This window comes from Pleurodeles waltl, chromosome 12, assembly GCF_031143425.1.
Source record: "Pleurodeles waltl isolate 20211129_DDA chromosome 12, aPleWal1.hap1.20221129, whole genome shotgun sequence".
Lineage (NCBI taxonomy): Eukaryota > Metazoa > Chordata > Amphibia > Caudata > Salamandridae > Pleurodeles > Pleurodeles waltl.
This window is the reverse complement of record NC_090451.1, coordinates 307,149,017-307,169,646: the sequence shown is the minus strand read 5'-3', so window position 1 is coordinate 307,169,646 and position 20,630 is coordinate 307,149,017. Positions and strand designations below refer to the sequence as shown.

Here is a 20,630-nt window from a genome sequence, read left to right as displayed (position 1 = left end):
CCTGATGTTGAATCTGATGAGCCGAAGTCCTGCAGGTCACTGGTTCGTACCTCCTTGTACACAGGCTATGTCCTCAATAGTCTGTGTTTTTTTATTTATTTTTTGTTTAGTGAGCAATAGTCAGTGTCCCTGTTCGGTTAGGGAGATGTCCAGCTATATTCCTCAAGTCTTTCTTCTTAGACTCTGTCAGTATTTCTCATGTTCCCACTTGGGTCCAGTCCACACAATATAAAGCCTCTTACACGTTTGCTTCCTTTTTCACTCTCTTCTTGTCATTTTGGTTATCTTGAAGTCTGGATGTTTGCGTTGCTGGTCTATGATACTAACCAATTTTGTAAGCTAAGCAACAGCAATTGTTCCTATTTTCACAATCCTAGCCCAGTCTTGGAGGAGGATTAAGAATGGTGACTGCAGCACATCTGAATCCCCTATGAAGAATATGTTGCCCCAACTACTTCTACATCCTGTGTGGCCCTCCTCATTATTCTCAATACTTCTGATACCAGACCTAATTTTCTATCCAGTATGAGTTTCTACATATTTCTGTTCTCTTTTGCTCCTAGATGATTGATATCTTCAGGGTGCAGGGGTTTGCTCCTACCTCAACATGTCCTCCAAGGAGTACCCCACATCCATGTTGTAGTATTTAATTACAGATTCCTTCAGTGGGAGGTTGGTATGAGAAGCTTTCATTGGTATAGGGCGGCATTTAAATTGGCACTCAGAGAATGTATGTTTGAATGTTGTAGCCGGCTGTAGTGTGTGGTTGAGTTGTGGCCTTTGAGCGAGCGATTGTGAGGGTAGGGGCAAAAAAGTAATTTGAAGGAAGGGAAGAATAGCAAGAGGTGACAGCAACAGGAAACTAGAGAAGATGACAAAGTGTAGGAAGTTCGCTCTGTATATAGTATCTCAAAGTAAGAAATAGTGTGCACAGAGTCCAAGGGTTCCCCTTAGAGGTAAGATAGTGGCAAAATTAGATAATTCTAATGCTCTATTTTGTGGTAGTGTGGTCGAGCAATAGGCTTATCAGAGGGTAGTGTTACGCATTTGTTGTACACACACAGGCAATAAATGAGGAACACACACTCAAAGACTTACTCCAGGCCAATAGGTTTTTATATTGAAAAAAATATTTTCTTAATTTATTTTTAGAACCAAAAGTTCAAGATTTGAAGTAAATACATAAAACGCAAGGTACTCCATACAGGTAAGTTAGGAACTTTGAATTAGAGCAATAACATACAGTTTTTGTTAAAATGGCAGTAAGCTATTTTAAAAGTAGACAGTGCAAAAATCAACAGTTCCTGGGGGAGGTAAGTATTGGTTAGATTGTGAGGTAAGTAAGACACCTGCAAGTCTCAGTTCCTGGGCATAGGCAGCCCACAAAGTTACCACACCAGCAGCTCAGGCCCAGTCAGGTGCAGAGGTCAAAGAGGTGCCCAAAACACATAGGCGCCTATGGAGAACAGGGGTGCTCCGGTTCCAGTCTGCCAGCAGGTGTCCTTGGGGGGCAGACCAGGGGGATTTTGTTGAGCACTGGGGAGGGGCACAAGTAGGCACACAACACACCGTAAGCGGCACAGGGGCGGCCGGGTGCAGTGTGCAAAGCAGGCATCGGGTAAGATAGGTTTCAAAGGAGGGACCACGGGGGTCACTCTAGCGGTGCAGGCAGGCACAGGTTGGGGCTTCTCGGGACAGCCACCATCTGGGCTAGGCAGAGGGTCGCCTGGGGGTCACTCCTGCACTGAGGTTCGGTTCCTTAATGTCCTGGGGGCTGCGGGTGCAGTGCTTGGTCCAGGCGTCGGGTCCCTTGTTACAGGCAGTCGCGGTCAGGGGGAGCCTCTGGATTCTCTCTGCAGGCGTTGCTGTGGGGGTCCTAGGGGGTCGTCTCGGGCAATTCACGGAGTCGCAGTCGCCTGGGAGTCCTCCCTGTGGTGTTGGTTCTCTGGATCTCGAGCCGGGGGCATCAGGTGCAGAGTGTGAAGTCTCACGCTTCTGGCGGAAAGAGTGAGTTCTTTGAAAGTTGCTTCTTTGTTGCAAAGATGTTGCTGTTGTTGAGCAGAGCTGCTGCTCATGGGTGTTTCTTGGTCCTAGGGGGTCAGGGCAGTCCTCTGAGGCTTCAGAGGTCGCTGGTTGCAGGTTTTCGACTCTGGAGACAGACCGGTAGGGCTGGGGCCAAAGCAGTTGTCGTCATTCGTCGTCTCTGCAGGCTTGTAGGTCAGCAGTCCTTCTTCTTTGGTTCAGGCTGCAGGAATCTGATTTCCTGGGTTCAGGGTTGCCCCTAAATACTCTATTTAGGGGTGTGTTTAGGTCTGGGGGGGCAGTGGCCAATGGCTACTGTCCTTGAGTGTGGCTACACCCTCCTTGTGCCTCCTCCATGAGGGGAGGGGAGAGGAGCACATCCCTATTCTTATATGGGGAATCCTCCAAAATCAAGATGGAGGATTTCTAAAGGCAGGGGTCACCTCAGCTCAGGACACCTTAGGGGCTGTCCTGACCGGTGGGTGGTGACTCCTTGTTTTTCTCATTATCTCCCCTAGACTTGCCGCCAAAAGTGGGGGTTGTGTCCAGAGGGCGGGCATCTCCACTAGCTGAAGTGCCCTCGGGCATTGTAACACTGAGCCTGAGCCGTTGAGGCTCACTGCTAGGTGTTACAGTTCCTGCAGGGGGAGGTGTGAAGCACCTCCACCCAGAGCAGGCTTTGTTTAAGGCCTCAGAGGGCACAAAGGCCCTCACCCCATGGGGTCAGAATCTCATCTCTCAGCAGCAGGCTGGCACAGACCAGTCAGTCCTGCACTGAAGAATTGGTTAAAATACAGGGGGGATCTCTAAGATGCCCTCTGTGTGCATTTCTTCATAAATTCAACACTGGCATCAGTGTGGGTTTATTATTCTGAGAAGTTTGATACCAAACTTCCCAGTATTCAGTGTACCCATTATGGAGCTGTGGAGTTCGTTTCTGACAAACTCCCAGACCATATACTTAATATGGCCACACTGTACTTACAATGTCTAAGAATGGACTTAAACAATGTAGTGGCATATTTCTCATGCAGCTATGCCCTCACCTGTGGTATAGTGCACCCTGCCTTAGGGCAGTAAGGCCTGCTAGAGGGGTGATTCACCTATGCCATGGGCAGTGGTTTGTGGGCATGGCACTCTGAGGGACGTGCCATGTCGACTTAATCTTTTTCACTCCACCAGCACACACAAGCTGCAAGGCAGTATGCATGTGCTGAGTGAGGGGTCTCCAGGGCGGCATAATACATGCTGCAGCCCTTAGAGACCTTCCTTGGCCACAGGGTCCTTGGTACCTGGGGTACCTTTTACAAGGGGCTTAACTGTGTGCCAGGGCTGTGCCAATTGTGAAAACAAATGTACAGTTTTAGGTAAAAAACACTGGTGCTTGGGCCTCGTTAGCAGGGTCCCAGCAGTTTCCAAAGTTGGCATCAACACTAGGCAAAACTTGAGGGGTAACCATGCCAACAGTGGCATTTTCCTACAACTAGTATGTTTTTTTTGTGTGTGATTCAGTGAAACGTGATTCGGAGTCTTTGTGGGTACTGTAACATAGACTAGAGTCGTGGTCTGTTGATTGGTTTGAAATGTTTTTGTATGATTAGGTTATGATGGTACTGGGAGAGTGCTTTTAAATTGTGTAGTTTGATGCAGATCGATGTGCTATTTGTGTGGTATGCTGGGGTTTGGTGTTTACTTGTATGTGTGTAATATTAGTGTGTTGTAGGCTATGATATATTGTGTTGAAGTAAGGTGTTAAATTATAATGTAATGAATGTTGATAGCACCTCTGACCCTTATGAGAGAGCAAAACAATAGTGTTGTGACGTAGTGTGAGGGCTTATGAGATGCCACTGTACCAAGTTGTGGGCTGTAATGATTAATCTGTATGCTTGAGTACATGCTGTGTAAGAAATACTACTATATGCTCTTATAGCTATTGGTTTATTTTGATGGTGCATTGTATGGAGCTGGGTGGTGTGATGATGTACCACAATTGTATAGTTTGCAGTGACCATGTTTTGGATATTAGAATTTGTTACTGGGTGGTGTAGTGGATTGGAAAGTAGCATTATCAGAATTTAGTATAGTGTGAAGTGATGTGATGTGAGTGGTCTGAGGTGATTGAGTCATAAGGAGTGGGTAGTGATCACAGATTAAGGTAGTGTGGTGCAGGACATGACATTGTTTGGTGGATCTTGTGTTGTCCTTTGTGTTGTTTCTAAGAATGGTAAATGGGATGTTCTGCACTTTTGAGTTGTGTGGTAGTCTGGGTTTGGCATGACGTGGTGTTTTAGTGGTGTGATGTCAAATATTGCTTTGTATTGTAGTAAGGTCTAAAGGTATTATGTGTTATTTCTGTAGTGTGCTTTTTCCACAGACATAGCATTGTAGCACTGTTGCCTTGTCCAACAGCAGTGCTAAACTTCACCTGCTTGAGTAGTTGGAGAGGTTTAGGGTGTATTGTGTGGGAAGAGTCTGGTGTGGTTCATCAAGAGAGGAGAGAATGTGGCGTAATAACCAGAGCTTGCCAACTTTGGAACTAGGTAGCACGTTTGAGTCTTGCTGTCCGGATCAACACCCTGTGATTCTGGGCAAATCACTTAATCTCTCCATGTGTCTTTGTGTAATGTAATCGGTGCTCATGTAAAGCGCCCCAATACCTTCGGGTTGAGTTTGTGTTACATGAAACTGCCCAAAAAAAGGGACCCGAGATGTTCTCCGCCTATGTGTTGGTGGTTTTGTCACACCAATATAGGTCCATCTAGATGTGAAATTCTGAATGTAAATGATAGACTCCACAACCTGCATGATTTGCTTAAACCACCTGAGCTTCAAGAGTGGAATTCCTCATATTTCAGGTTGGTTGTCAAATACACAGAAATATTCAAAGATAAATGAAAATACTGCAGACCTACTTGTTTGTTTCTTCAGACCACCCAAAGGAGAATTTCAAGGGGCAACTTACAATGAATAGAATTAAAACCTTATTTGATAACCCAGTAAATTGAGGTTGAGCTACCCAGGTGGAGCCTCTAGTTAAGCCCTACCTGCCCTAAGACCTTGGTAAGTGCGAATACTTATCTTTCAGCCAATTATATTTCACATCCCAATACGCTACTGTGAAAAAGGTTAGTGATGAATGTGGCTGGCCTGCATTCAGAAAGCAGGATGTTATGGTCACTTAGCATGGGGAGGTTGACTGATAAGGAAGAAAAGAATATGTAAGCAAGCAAATGACATGTATTTATTAGTGTCGCTATAGGGCATCTTAACATGAGACATTCAGAGGATATATGGTAATTTGGGACAACAATGGGTCTTGTCCGCATTTCTGAATGGGGGAGGGGGGGAAGCAGAAAGAGTCACTCTATCTTAAGTGTAGGAAACCTTGGAATGTCATTCCTGTAAGACTGTGTGGACCAGTAGGGCTCCGGTCACATGATTTATCTATGAGATGGCTTTCTGCCCAATATGACCACTGGTTGGTCAAAAGTGTCATGTGACTCAGTCTGGCCAAGGTTGTCGCACCAGCCAGGGAAAAAAAACAGTGGTAGCAGAATGGAAAAGGGGAGGACTGCCAGGGAAGAGAAGAGACTCAGTACAATGAGAAAAAGTTATTACTAAAAGAAATGTTACCCGCAGGTCCTGCAGCTGCTTGGGCACAGTTTGAGCAGTTAACTTGTACTAGTGTACGTGCACAGTTCCAATTTAACACATAGATATGCATGGAACCACTTTCTGGCCTTACTTAAAAGGACAAGGTTGATAGTCAGGATTTCATTGAATTCTTTTGTACATGCTATTTAATACTTGATGATCAGATTGAATACTTTAAATGGGTGACTTTGTATTTATATGAAGGAGATGAGCATTACTAAAATTGTTTTCTTGGAATTCCAACAGGGATGTGGAAGATCCAGAGTATAAGCCAGCACCAGCATTATTTAAAGATGATATGGAGGTATTGTGTTAAAAATATTTTATTCCTCATGTTTCAGCAAAGTTTAGAATATCTTTTTGGTGAACTATTTTTTTTGTACATCTCATGTTGATAGAAGTGACGCTCTCTTCATTTATATTGTGAAGGCTTTATACAATATTTATTACTGTAAAATGTTATTAGCATTCTTGTATCTTTTTATTAAGAGGATAACTTTACTTGTAAGGTTTTTATAAAAAATATGGTATTTGAGATTTGAATAACAGTTGGGGAAAAAAAAAAAGATTTTCAAGTTCTTAGTCTGAGGGTATGCATAGAATTTCTTTTTTATTTTTTTTAATTAGCTAAGCATTTTCCATGTTGAGTGTAAAGTGTATAACTGAGTAGCCATTTTATATTGGTTCACCAAAATCAGAAATTTCCATGACTGCACTTCTGTAATTTATCTGTGTTGTCCTTTAGGATGATGCCTTGTCACCTGGAGATCTTGTAATAGCTGAGGGAGGTAAGAAATTACTCAAATCCAGAAGTTGGATTATAAATGTATTACTTTCTTGCTTTCTCTTTGTTCTTGATTTGGTGTGTGATAAGAACATTCTGATTCAGCCCATTCATCACACAGTTCTAGTACCTTGCTGCTGCCACCACTAGTACTTATTGTGCCCTTTCAAGCTGTTTAATATGGTGTATTTTGTACTAGAAAAGACTACACCATCCGGTACTGTTACTGCTTAATAAATCTATAGATTATCTCATTGAGCACAGATATGGAGACAATGCTTACTAGTTAATAACGTTAAAACAATATGTGAATGTTTTTCATTTTTGCCTTGTGTATGTAAGATTTTTAAATCACCACTACACTATACTTTCAGAAATAGCTGTTCTGCAAGAAACTTCTAACCGCAAATGCCTCACCTTTTGGATAATCCTCAGGCGTCAGACTGGATCCAGAAACTTACTTCTGCATGTCTGTAGGCGGTGCCATGCAGCTCAGCACCGGCTCTATTCCGTCTTGGATAGGGCAGGTGCCACACCCGTACTCAGTCATCGGTTCCTTTCTTTCCATGCCACTACACTTAATTCCATGTCTATTTCTCAATTTGAAACAGTTTACCTCAAAACGTTTTCTCTTTGTAAGGGAAATGTCACCTCACGATACAGTAGGTTTTAAGCCCAGTAAGGGCTGTTGTAAAAAGTCTGTGGCAGATCCTCATCCGGTTTGCCTGGGGTCAAGCCACAACGCCAAGGTCTGCAGTGCCTGTGCACCAATGAACCCAAAGACCTTTCAAGACTGTGAAGTGAAACTCTGTTGCCAAGCACTGGACGACTCTGCTGCAAGACTAGTCCAAATCGAAGGGTCGGTCCCAGTCCAGAAGTCACAGGAGTTGTTCTCGAGGTCGATCGTCATCGCGCCACAAGTCTTTGGGTAATTTGAAGAAAAACATTTTAAAATCTAAACTGAACTCTGCCCCTTTCCGCCTCTCACTTTTTCCTGAGAAGCCATTAAAGCATTGCCATGCCTCAAATAATGACTGTGGTGCAGGTGACAAGATAAGGGTAACCATAACATGAGGAAAACCGGTATGATGACCTCCAAGATGCCAGTGACCTTGACACTTTTCCTGAGTTGGAACTACTCTCTTCTCTTTCCCCCAGGCCCTGCCACTGAGGAGAGTGCATCATACACAATGATCCTGTATAGAGTAGCTCCTCACCGTAGAGGTCAAAACCTGTCTTGACTGAAGTGCTCCAGCCGGGGTACACTTCTGCTGATCCCCTATTACCCGTTAGTGAGGCACTTAAAGGTACCCTCTTCGGGACCTGGTCCAAACCTTGTTCTGACCCTACGGTCCTTCTCCATATTATGAAATGCCACCTCCCTGGGTGACCCTGCATTTTTGTCATATCATCCCTCCTCTGTCAGGTGAACCTGAATACCTTTCCGGTTATGGACATGCCCTTCAATGGGACCTGCCTCTTTGGAGACAAGGCAGATTCAGTGCTCGGGTGCTTTAAAGACTCAGGCAATGGCTAGGTCCTCGGGCCTCGTGATGACCCCCCCCCCCCCGCCATTCAGCCAATCTGCCTTTTGTGGCTACAGAATGGGCTTCCAGGTGTGACAGTTCCAGCCCAGCCACCGTGCTATGCATGCTTTCCAGCCTCTGTGTGGACGAGAGAGCGGTACCCACTGAACTAGTGAGTCAAGTGGCCAGCAGCTTGGTCCGTAAGCCACCCTGATATCCCCCCCCACCACACTTAAACTCCTGCAGCCTCTAAACCCTCCTAGTATGCTTCTTTATCGCCAAGAGTACACAGTTGGCGACTGGATTCACCATCACCTGCACCACTGGCAGTCCATAACATCAGACAGGTGGGTTTTGCAGATTGTCTGAAGGGGCTACTCCCTCTCCTTCGAGGTTACCCTTCCCTTCATTACACCATCCCACAACCTGAGGACCCTTCTCTGCAAGGAAGTAGCAGCTCTCTTGGCCACGCGAGCCATCGAGAGTGTTCCGGTGAAGGAGGGTGGCTCTCTATGTAGTGTGCAAAGCTAGACACTCCCTGCATGGGGTTCAGGCAAGCACATGTTGGGTTACAGAGGTAAAACTTAGATCATCTTATGCTCTAATTTTTATGGTAGCTTGGTTGAGCAGTTACCCTAATCTTAGGGAAGTGGAAAGCATTTTTTGTACTCACAGTATCAATAAATGAGACCGCACACTCAAAAGAATAACTCAAGACCAATTTACAAAAATACTAAGGATTTTTATTTAAAAAAAAGATCAAGATCATCAAAATCGGGTAAGTACTTTTAAAGTTATGTATTTTTGGAGTTTTAATAAAAATAGTATTTTGGGGCGTAATTACACACAATAGGAATCAATGGAGAAAATACTTTGAAAATGCATTTAAAATCAAGCAGTGCGTTTACCAATATCTCCTTTTGCAGGTATGTCAACGTCGTCAGTGGGCACTATGGACCAGGAGGAGAAGATCAGGCAACTCACTGTTTCGGCGGGCGCAGCTGCAGAAAGTTGTTGGAGTTGGTGCCAGGCCACTGCACGGAACCACCTGGAAAAGCACTACACGGGTGGACTTAAAGGTAAGTCTAGTGGTTCCCCTTAGAGTGTGAAGGTGGCAAGGGGGGTGGGACCCTTAGTGCGTAGCTGGATCTTTGGTGCAGGGCACATGACGGCCGGGAGCAGAGCAAATCAGTGATCCAGGAGTTGTGTGCAAAGGTTCCCTTATAAGCAGGAGGTATGTCTCTTTGATAGTCACTTGCAGATCGGCAGGGGCACTCTGGTGGGAGGTCCAAAATGTCATAAAAAAGGGCTAGATCAGACACAAGATCTCCTTCGGAGCAATCAAGAAAAGCCCACCAAAAGGCTGCCTCAGGGTCTTACAAGGGCTGCAGCCCCTCTACTTCACCTCATAGATCCTCCAAGAAAGGGGAGAGAGGTCATGCCAGCAGCTCTGAAAGGCACAAGAAGTCATCCTCTGTACCATCATCTGTGCCTTTCAAAAGGCCCTCACCTGCTACTGGGGCAAAGACTGTACAGTCGACGACAAATTAATCGTCGACGAGGGCTTCTGTGAGTGCTTTTTTGCGGTCTACGATGCCTTCCACCGTTTCAGCGTCGACGGCAGTTGTGACCACGACATCGTCGATTACGAGTGTCCCACCGTCGACAAGAACAGCGTCAACGTCGACGAGGATCTACACCTCATCGTCGACGGCAGTGACAATGGCGTCTGCATTGCCATCGTCGATGGTAGACTCTTCAGTAAGACTGTCGACAATTAAGATCTCTATGCGTTCGTTGACAACGACTCCACTGTCGACGAAAGCTATATCTGTGCCGTCGACGACACCGTCAATGAGGGAAAAACAGCAGAAAAAAACAGGAAAAACTTACCCCAAAGCACACCTCACCTAGTACGGTAACCCCTCTCATGCCAGTACACCTGCTGGAGGGGGATGGCGAGTCAGACGACGAGGGTCCCTTTGGGACAGCACATAGTCCCTCACAATTAAATGTCAAATATCAAGAGGACGATGATGAATATAGCGAAACCTATGACCCACAGTACTATGGAGGAGATGAACCATATCAGGAGGGGACATATATACACCAGCCTCTTTGCTTTCTGATCTCAGAGCAATGCTGGCTGACTACAATAAGCTTTTTCCTCCTCAAGGACATCAACCTCCTCCATTGCCTGTTTCAGGGGTTACCACTCCACATCAGAGGCCAACCTCTTTACCACTAGAGAAGATGGTCACGCCAGATATAACCATACTGCACCACACTGATGTTTCAGAAGGTGATCAAGAAGAAGGGGTGCTCTTGACACTCAGTCAGAGTGGGACGAATATATTATTCCTTCTCCTCCTTCTCCGTCTCAGCCAAAGGTGGATTCCCCGCCAGATGACATCGGGGGGTTCCATAATCTCCTGGAGAGAGCGGGTAAATGGTTTGCTCTGCCAATGCCGTCCAAGCAAACAGATTGCTTCTTATATGATTTTAAAGAGCTGTTCCCGAAATCTGTGCGCTCTATACCATTGGCCGACTTCTTATGGGAAGAGGGGTTGAAAGTTATGCACAACCCCGCTACGGTTACGGCGGTGCTTCCCCGGCTCTGCAAGAAATACAAAGCACCGGAGGATGCCCCAGCATGCCTAACAGGGCACCCTCCTCCATACTCAGTGGTTGCTCAGGCGGCACAGAGAAGGTCCAAAAATCCATCTGCTCCAATTTCCGCACCTCCAGACAAAGAGGGTAAACGGTTGGACAATATTGAAAAGAGGTTTTTGTCAATGGCTAGCCTCGTTATAAGAGCGGCTAACTCCCTGGCAGTGTTAGCCAGATATGACCGACAACTATGGGCAGACAGCGCCCCGCATATTGACAAGTTGCCGGTGGATGTTAAATCGGAGGCGAAGATGATGTTAAATGAGGGAGAGCGTACGTCAGCGGAACTGATAGACTGTTCTATGGACATAGCCACGACTGCATTTTGTCAGCTTGCAGGTGCGGCTGTCCTTCGCGGGCAAGGCTGGCTGAGAGCTACATCCTTCCGACCTGAGTCCAAAATAAAGTTTTATACCTTCCTTTCGATGGCCAAGCGTTGTTTGGGAAACATATTGATGAGGCTCTGCAATCCATTAACTCCGACAAGGATACGGCAAAATCATTGGGAACTCTCCAGTATCTGAAACCTTCCTTTCGAGCCAGAGGACGTGGACTACCTTCATATAGGGGAGGCTACCAGCAATACAGATACTCAACGTATCCTTCCTCCTCTCAGCAGTTTGTCAATACTACCCACAAGGGCAACCGCCACAAGCTGCTTATAGCAGATCCGGCTCTAGGGGACGCTCAGCTCACCCTGCTAAGGACTCTGCTCGCAGAGCCTGATACACCCAAGGCTCCAGCTACATCCGACCCTCCTCCCTAGGTTTTAGGCGGAAAGATATCCCTGTTTGTCAAACAATGGCAAGTCATCACATCAGACAAGTGGTTCCTACAATTAGTGAAACAGGGCCACACTTTGGAGTTTGTCCAAATACCTCCTCCTCGCAGAACTCCATCAAGGTATCTAGCACAGCTCAAGAGGGAGATCAACAAGATGCTCCTCAAAGGAGCAATAGAGAAAGTACCTCTATCACAGCGAGGAAGGGGGTTTTATTCCAGGTTCTTTCTCATTCGCAAAAAGTGGAAGGACTGGAGGCCGATCCTCAACCTCAGAGAATTAAATCTCTACTTGACAAAACTGTCATTCCGCATGATAAGCCTACAGGATGTCCTTCTGCGACTGAACCACGGATAGTTTATGTCTACAATAAACCTAAAGGATGCATATTTCCACATTCCCATTCACCAAACCCACAGATAATACCTGAGATTTATGGTAGCCGGAAGCCATTTTCAGTTTTTCTTCCTCCCTTTTGGCCTAAAGTCAGCTCTCAGGATATTTACCAAGTGCCTACCGCCAATTGCAGCCTTCCTCAGGAGGCGAAAACATCAGATATTCCCATATCTTGACGATTGGCTGATAAAGGCGAACACCTACACAGGAGCGCGCAAGTCAACAAGAAAGTGAGTTTCCTTACTCAACAGCTTAGGCCTGAACATCAACTGGGAGAAGCCCAAACCCCTACCATCACGCAAAATCACCTTTTTAGGAGGAAATCTGGACACTCAATCCACCATGGCATGTCCCACTGTGGAGAGACAACAAAAGTTACTAACTCTAGCAAAGTCCATACAGAGAAGAAACTGCATTTCAGTTCACATTTTGAAATCTTTACTGGGCATGATGTCATCATGCATACCTCTAGTTCCTCTCTGCAGACTCAAGCTGCGGCAACTGCAAGAGCAGCTCAATCTACAATGGCTCCAGAATTCGGGAAACTTCGAAGATCGGATAAGCATAACCCCAGCAATAGCCAAAGCTCTGGTATGGTGTGCTCAGAAGCATCATCTGTCTGTCGGCCTTTCGTTTCTCCATCGTCCAGGCCCGTGGACTATCACCACAGACGCCTCTCTGGAAGGCTGGGGGGCCGTTTTGCAAGACCTTCGAGTAAGTGGCAGGTGGCCACTAGAGTTGAGGACAATGCACATCAATCTGCTGGAGCTCAGAGCAGTTTATCTTGCTTTACAGGCTTTTCTTCCAAAGATTTCTGGATCAGGGGTGGCAATAAGAACAGACAACACCAGTACGATGCATTACCTCAACAAACAGAGAGGCACAAGATCTTTTACCCTTTCCAGGGAAGCTAAAAAAAATATAGAACTGGGCCTCGCAGCAAGGCATCAGGCTCACAGCGGTGCACCTTCCAGGCATAGAGAACAAAATAGCGGACTCACTCAGCAGGCAAAGATCGAGCTGCCACAAATGGGAACTGGAACTGTCCACAGTAGACCACATCTTTTCCCAGTGGGGCACACCGAAAATCGACCTATTCTCCAGCAAGTTGAATGCCAACTGCCAGTACTTCGCAAACTGGTATCACCAAAAGGGATCCTGGGGAAATGCGTTTTCCATAGCTTGGTCAGCCATCTTTGCTTACGCCTTTCCTCCGATACCTTTGATCCCAAGAGTCCTGACGAAGATGAAGAGAGAACCGTGCATTCTAATATTAATAGCTCCGTAGTGGCCTCGCCAACATTGGTTTGCAGAGCTTCTTCTCTCAGTGAAGCCTCACATCCCGCTGAAATCATCTCTGCACTTACTGACAATGAACAAAGGGCAGATATCGCATCCGGATCCTCAGTCGATACGATTGTCAGCATGGCTCCTGAGCACAGGGAATTTGCACTTTTAAATATTCCACAGGAGTGCAGAGACATTCTGTCCAAGGCTAGGGCAGATATCACTCATAAGGCTTACTCTTGCAAGTGGAAAAGGTTTTGTTTGTGGTGTCACCAACAGCAAATTGCTCCGTTTTCCTCATCACCTGAGCAAATATTGCCTTATTTACTGCATTTAGCGCAATCAGGTCTCACGCATTCCTCTATAAAGTTGCACCTGGCAGCAATAACATCTTACAGGTGTTCAGACTCTTCCCCTTCGTTGTATTCCTGTAGATTAATCAAACAGTTTCTGAAAGGACTTTTCAGAATTTTTCCTACATTCAGACCCCCTCCTCCCTCGTGGAACCTTAATATCTAGCACAACTAATGAAGCACCCGTTTGAGCCAATGCATTGAGCTTCTCTGAAATTCCTCTCCTGGAAAGTTGCCATACTGGTGGCCCTTATATCAGCCAGGCGAGTCAGTGAGATACAGGCTCTTTCCATACAAGAGCCGTTTTTACAGATCAAACAAGACAGACTACTGTTACGCACTAACCCGCATTTTATTCCAAAGGTCCCTTCGGATTTTCATCTGAACGAGCCCTTAGTTTTCAAAACCTTTTTTCCACATCCTTCAACTCCTGCGGAGAGAGCTTTGCACTCTTTAGACATTAAAAGATGTGTTAAATTCTATCTGGACAGAATTAAGTCTTTTCGCAGGTCCAATCAGCTCTGTGTAGCTTACAGTGCACCCAGGCGCGGTCAAATGCTCTCCAAACAGAGTATAGCTAGATGGATCTCCTCAGCTATTCAATTCTGCCATCAAGCAGCAGGCAAGCCACTGCATTCATCAGTCCGTGTACACTCTACGCCAGCAGTTTCTTCCTCCGCAGCACTGTCTACGGGGGTACCGCTGCAAGACATATGTAGAGCAGCGACGTGGAAAATCTGCCATACGTTTACAAGACATTACTGCTTGGAAGCACTATCTCAAGGAGAGGTAGCGGTGGGTCAAACAGTCCTCAGGAACCTCTTCCGGGGAAGGTGAGCCATCTCTTTCATCCCTCCATCCTAAGATCCGGTATGCACATTGTTTATGACTATTACTTTTGGATTCAGATCCAAAGCTTATGATTTTTTTTTTTTTTAAAGGGGGCATATGGGGGAACAGACAGTATTTGATTTGAAATGTTGCTGTATATTAACGTGTTCTGTGACATACATGGCCACAGTGTTCCAATGTGCATAGATACTGCTCGCTACTCTGATTCAAGCATGTGAATCTATTAAAGTTCCAATACTTGAGTAAGAAAATTAGTTACTTACCTGTAACTGTAGTTCTCCAATATTGGAATCTTTCATAGATTCACATGCGACCCACCTGCCTCCCCGGAGAAGCTCACTTTGATCTATCTATCTATCTATCTCGCTCTTTCTTTCTCTTTCTTTCTCTCTCTCTCTCTCTGTTTTGTTATGTTATACGCACTTGTGCTTGGAAAATCTGAGCTACTGGAGCTTCTTTCAGGAGGGTTCTAGAGGGTGGTGTCGTCTGATTGGTGGATGCTCAAGTTTGGTCCTTTTTCTTAAAATGACTCAGACTGTTAAATTAAAGAGGCCTAGGGCCCTTAGATTATATCTATTTCAACACTACTTAGTTAAATATACGGGGGCTCCCATCTCGATGACGGGGAATGATTCAAGCATGTGAATCTATGAAAGATTCCAATACTGGAGAACTACTGTTATAGGTAAATAACTAATTTTCTTTGGTTAGCTCAAAAAATAAATGCGCTGGAAGCAATATTTTCCCATACGGGACCTCAAGATAAACACACAATTCTCACAATGTGCTTCCCTTTTGGGGTGGTTACCACAGTAGATAACTGCAATACTAGGGGGAACAGTATTTGCCACGCTCTACACCACCGCACACGGTAGACCAACACTTGCCAATCTTCTGGAAGTGTTAAATTCAAGATGAATACAGGGCTGCCCCAGCCGTGGATTTGTGGATGCAATTAATGGGCAATTTTGCCACTGTCTCTTCAATAATGTTAAGTAATCTTAAAGGGGAAGCAGCAGCACTAGCAGTGCACATGTGGCTCTGGGACGTTCCTGTACAGGATCGAGAATGCAAAAAGATTTTTGCCAAGACCTACTTCAGTATTGGTCAGGATAGTCTGGGAGCCAGACCTAGTAGTACACGATAATTACAAGGTAAATCCAATAAGAATTGTACCAAGCAAGCATCTGAGGGTTCTAAAAAATGCTGGGATAAACAAAAACAAACACCCAAAAAAGAAAGGGGAAAATTACCATGAGCGTAGACCCCTCAAAATTGCTACAATCTTAGAAATAGAGATAATATAAAAACTATTGATAGATAACAATATACTGATACACACCAATCTCGTTCCTTTTAGGACTTATTTAATAAACATAGTGAGAGCGGTGGGCGGTCAGAACAGCGAACAGAGTAAGTGAAACCAAGAAAGGAGTCACAACGCTCGTCAGAGGTGTGTTACGAAAGAAAAAAAACTTCCCTAACAAAAAACCTCAGTTCAAAAAGAGGGTGGCAACGATTTCTACACGAAATGCCACTCAGGTTGAGAGCTTTACTGAAGAACAGGAAGTGGGCACCGGCCCTGCTAGACAGTGCGGCGGAGGTCACAATAGTTAGCCAGAATCTTCAAGAGTATCTGGAGGTCAAAGCAATTCACAACTTTTTACAGGTCGAGACTGCAGACATGCAAGACTCCAAACCTGATAGGGTGTATAAAGTAAAAATACATTTAGCAGGAAGCATTGCAAGAGCAATAGTCGCTATCTTCTGGGATTGTGTAGTTACCATTTATGATATTTTATTGACTGAAAAAGATTGTCTGTTATCTCTGATATGGGTAAAAAGTAATTGAACCCTCTTTTCTCGCCACTTGTTCCAAGAGAGCTCAGGGAGGCTTGCACCATTTATTGTGGTAAAGAGCAGGCACTCACATTATACCGCAACCATGTAGGGCAGGATAAAGATTCTCCCTACCATATGATACCAATTAGATTACAACAACCACCTCAACCCCAATATCCAATAAAGCATGAAGCTAGAGCACCCATAAGAGAAATCCTCACGCAGCTAGAGTAACAAGGCGTAAACGATCCTTGTGTCTCACCAATGAACAACCCATGGTTCCCCGTAGTTAAACCGGACCATTCATATAGAATAGTCTCAGACTATAGGCATCTAATTCGTCATACATGCTCATTTGCCATTCAAAATGCACTCAGTACAGCACTCATTAACAATATAGTGCGCTAAAAATACCAACAAAAAAAACTTGACTATTTCCAACGTTTTTTTCTGCCAAAATATAGCACCTGAAAATAGGGATTTAACAAGTTTTAGCACTTTTGGCTCACAAAAAAATGTTGCTGACTCCCAGAGGAGTAGAAAAACAATCCAGGCTTGTTTTCAGCTCATGTCACATCAGTTTTACACAACATTGACTCTGAGGCATTGTCCTACCATACGGATGATGATCTTGTTCAACATATAAGACTGGTGAGCAGCATTGTTGGGGGATTTGCCGAATTAGGATACAAATTTAATTTCAGAAAAACAAAAGTAGCCTTCCTTATTGTCCTTTGTTTGGGATACGAATTACTAGACGAAGGCAAGCACCTAGCGCCCCAATTTCTCAAAAGATGCACACAATTGCAACTACCAAACACAATCAAAAAGCTCCAGTCGTGGTTTGGCTTTTAAAACTTCTGCAGGACTTACATTCCAGATGATGCACAACACAATAAACCAATATATGACGTAATACGTCCAGACTTTTCAAGTAAATATTGGACAGTCGAACACACACACATTCTCAAGGCATTGCAACAAGACATGCTTGTAGCTGAACACTTACACACAAGGGACAACAAAACACATTTGGTCTTTAGAGTAATTGCTGGTGCCGTTGGTTTCACCTATGTAACGTTCATTGAGGGTGATACCGCCCCCATAAGCATTCACATCTGTATTCTGTAGCGGAACAGCACTAAGCTCCCATAGAAAACAATTCTAACTGTTGTTCAGATGGGTGTCATAAAGAGAGACTTATGGACGAGGGGAAACACATTGTTGAATCTCTGATCCCAGGCCTCAAGGCTGTCACAGAAGCCAGTGTCCCTAACGCCAGGGCAATATATCCACATTGGATTCAATGGGCAACATCTCTGACGGCCGATGATGTTGATTTTTTTTTCTCCCTAAATTACAAACTCAAGGATTTCTCCAATATGAACTAGAATACCCAGTTCCAGCAAACGCATTCCCTATTGAACAATATTGAACAATTAAATACACTGATTGTTCAGTCCAACCAGCAGTAGGCACCAAACATCAATACTCTGCCACTTTTGCAGTTGTGAGTGGCTACGTGAAGGATGGTGAATTCCATCCACAACATACCTGCACTCTGAGCTTAGGGGACTGCACTTCACAGTTAGCAGAGCTAAAGGCTCTGTTGATGACACTGGAACATACGGATCCAAGGCTGTTAATAATAATTGTCTGTGATTCGTACTACTGTGTTCAGTCCTTCTATGAACATCTGCGTTATTTGCAACAGAATGGTTTCAGAGATTTAAAAGGCAACACCAACAAACACAGACTCCTGTAGGGCAAAGTAGCAGATCTGAAAGAAACACTACACAATATCCATATAGTTTATACATTGGGTCACTAAGGTGTTGGCATACACGTTACAGGCAGTTCCTTGGCTGATGAAGAGGCCAAGTCAGCAGTAGCTACGGCTTCTGTTGGTGCAATAACTCATTCACGGATGAGGTTGGATGATGAAACATAGGCTGCTGTGAAAGTGTAGGACGTTGGTTCTGTATATACTATCTCAAAGTGAGAGATAGTGTGCACAGAGTCCAAGGGTTCCCCTTAGAGGTTGATAGTGGCAAAATTAGATAATACTAATGCTCTATTTTGTGGTAGTGTGGTAGAGCAGTATGGTTATCAGAGGGTAGAGTTAAGCATTTGTTGTACACACACAGGCAGTAAATGAGGAACACACACTCAAAGACTTACTCCAGGCCAATAGGTTTTTTATATAGAAAAATATACTTTCTTAGTTTATTTTAAGAACCACAGGTTCAAGATTTGAAGTAAATACATAAAATGCAAGGTACTCCACACAGGTAAGTTAGCAACTTTGAATAAAAGCAATATCATATATAGTCTTTGTTAAAATGGCAATAAGCTATTTTAAAAGTGGAGACTGGGGGAGGTAAGTAAAAGTTAGATTGTGAGGTAAGTAAGACACTTACAAGTCTCAGTTCCTGGGCATAGGCAGCCCACCGTTGGGGGTTCAAGGCAACTCCGGGCCGGTCAGGTGCAGAGGTCAAAGAGGTGCCCAAAACACACAGGCGCCTATGGAGAACAGGGGTGCTCCTGTTCCAGTCTTCCAGCAGGTAAGTACCTGCGTCCTCGGGGGGCAGACCAGGGGGGTTTTGTAGAGGACTGGGGGGACACAAGTAGGCACACAACACACCGTCAGTGGCACAGGGGCGGCCGGGTGTAGTGTGCAAAGCAGGTGTCGAGTTTTAGATAGGTTTCAGTGGAGGGACCCGGGGGTCCCTCTAGCGGTGCAGGCAGGCACAGGAGGGCCTTCTCGGGACAGCCACCATCTGGGCTAAGAAGAGGGTCGCCTGGGGGTCACTCCTGCACTGAGGTTCGATTCCTTCAGGTCCTGGGGGCTGTGGGTGCAGTGCTTGGACCAGGCGTCAGGTCCTTTGTTACAGGCAGTCGTGGTCAGGGGGAGCCTCTGGATTCTCTCTACAAGTGTCGCTGTCGGGGTTCAGGGGGTCGTCTCGGGCTACTCACGGGGTCGCAGTCCTCCCTGTGGTGTTGGTTCTCTGGATCTTGAGTCGGGGCGTTGGGTGCAGAGTGTGAAGCCTCACGCTTCCGGTGGGAAGGGTGAGTTCTTTGAAAGTTGCTTCTTTGCTGCAAAGGTGTAGCTGTTTTTGAGCAGAGCCGCTGCTCACGGTAATTTCTTGGTCCTGGGGTCAGGGCAGTCCTCTGAGGCTTCAGAGGTCACTGGTCCCTGTTGGATGCATCTCTGGTTGCAGGTTTTCGACTCTGGAGACAGGCAGGTAGGGCTGGGGCCAAAGCAGTTGTCGTCGTCATTCGTCTCTGCAGGCTTGTAGGTCAGCAGTGCTTCTTTTTGGTTCAGGTTGTAGGAATCTGATTTCCTGGGTTCTGGGGTGCCCCTAAATACTAGATTTAGGGTTGTGTTTAGGTCTGGGAGAGCAGTAGCCAAAGGCTACTGTCCTGGAGGGTGGCTACACCCTCTTTGTGCCTCCTTCCTGTGCGGCGGGCCACATCCCTAATCCTATTGGGGGAATCCTCCAAAACTAAGAGGGAGGATTTCTAAACTCAGGGGTCACCTCAGCTCAAGGCACCTTAGGGGCTGTCCTGACTGGTGGGTGACTCCTCCTTGTTTTTCTCATTATCTCCTCCAGCCTTGCCGCCAAAAGTGGGGGCAGTGGCCGGAGGGGCGGGCATCTCCACTAGCTGGGATGCCCTGGGGCGCTGTAACAAAGGGGGTGAGCCGTTGAGGCTCACCGCCAGATGTTACAGTTCCTGCAGGGGGAGGTGTGAAGCACCTCCACCCAGTGCAGGCTTTGTTCCTGGCCACAGAGTGACAAAGGCACTCTCCCCATGTGGCCAGCAACTCGTCTGGTTGTGGCAGGCTGGCAGAAACTGGTCAGCCCCACACTAGAAGTCAGGTTGGTATTCAGGGGGTATCTCTAAGATACTCTCTGGGTGCATGTTACAATACATTGCACACTGGCATCAGTGTGCATTTATTGTGCTGATAAGTTTGATACCAAACTTTCCAGATTTCAGTGTAGCCGTTATGGAACTGTGGAGTTTGTGTTTGACAAACTCCCAGACCATATACTCCCATGGCTACCCTGCACTTACAATGTCTACGGTTTTGCTTAGACACTATAGGGGCATAGTGCTCATGCAGACATGACCTGAGCTAGGATAAGCATCTTGAACTTCTCCTTTTTGAGGAAGAGATTGAGGGCCTGAAGGTCTAGGATAGGACGTAAGCCCTTGTCCTTTTTGGGCATCAAAGTAGCAGGAATAACAACCACAGCCTACTTCTGGCACAGTGACCCTCTCTCTATTGCCTCCTTGGCCAAGAGAGCTGCTACTTCCTCACGGATAACGGCCAGATGATCCTCTGGTAAGTGGCCAAAGGATGGATGCATGGCTGGAGGGTCAGTCTCGAAGGGGAGGGAGTAGCTCCTTTGGACGATCTGCAAAACCCACCTGTCTGTAGTGATGGATTCCCA

At 45.7% G+C, this 20,630-nt stretch overlaps 1 protein-coding gene across 8 annotated transcripts in view; it reads left to right on the top strand.

Annotated features, from left to right (window-relative positions):
• The window catches only part of CHD9 (chromodomain helicase DNA binding protein 9), a 1,629,153-nt gene that overhangs the window by 1,151,756 nt on the left and 456,767 nt on the right, over window positions 1-20,630 (top strand). For all 8 annotated transcript variants that reach the window (XM_069216350.1, XM_069216347.1, XM_069216351.1 and 5 more), the window contains 2 exons: window positions 5,926-5,983; window positions 6,425-6,467. In XM_069216350.1, the coding sequence (XP_069072451.1) occupies window positions 5,926-5,983; window positions 6,425-6,467 (101 nt within the window). The remainder of the gene's footprint in view (window positions 1-5,925; window positions 5,984-6,424; window positions 6,468-20,630) is intronic.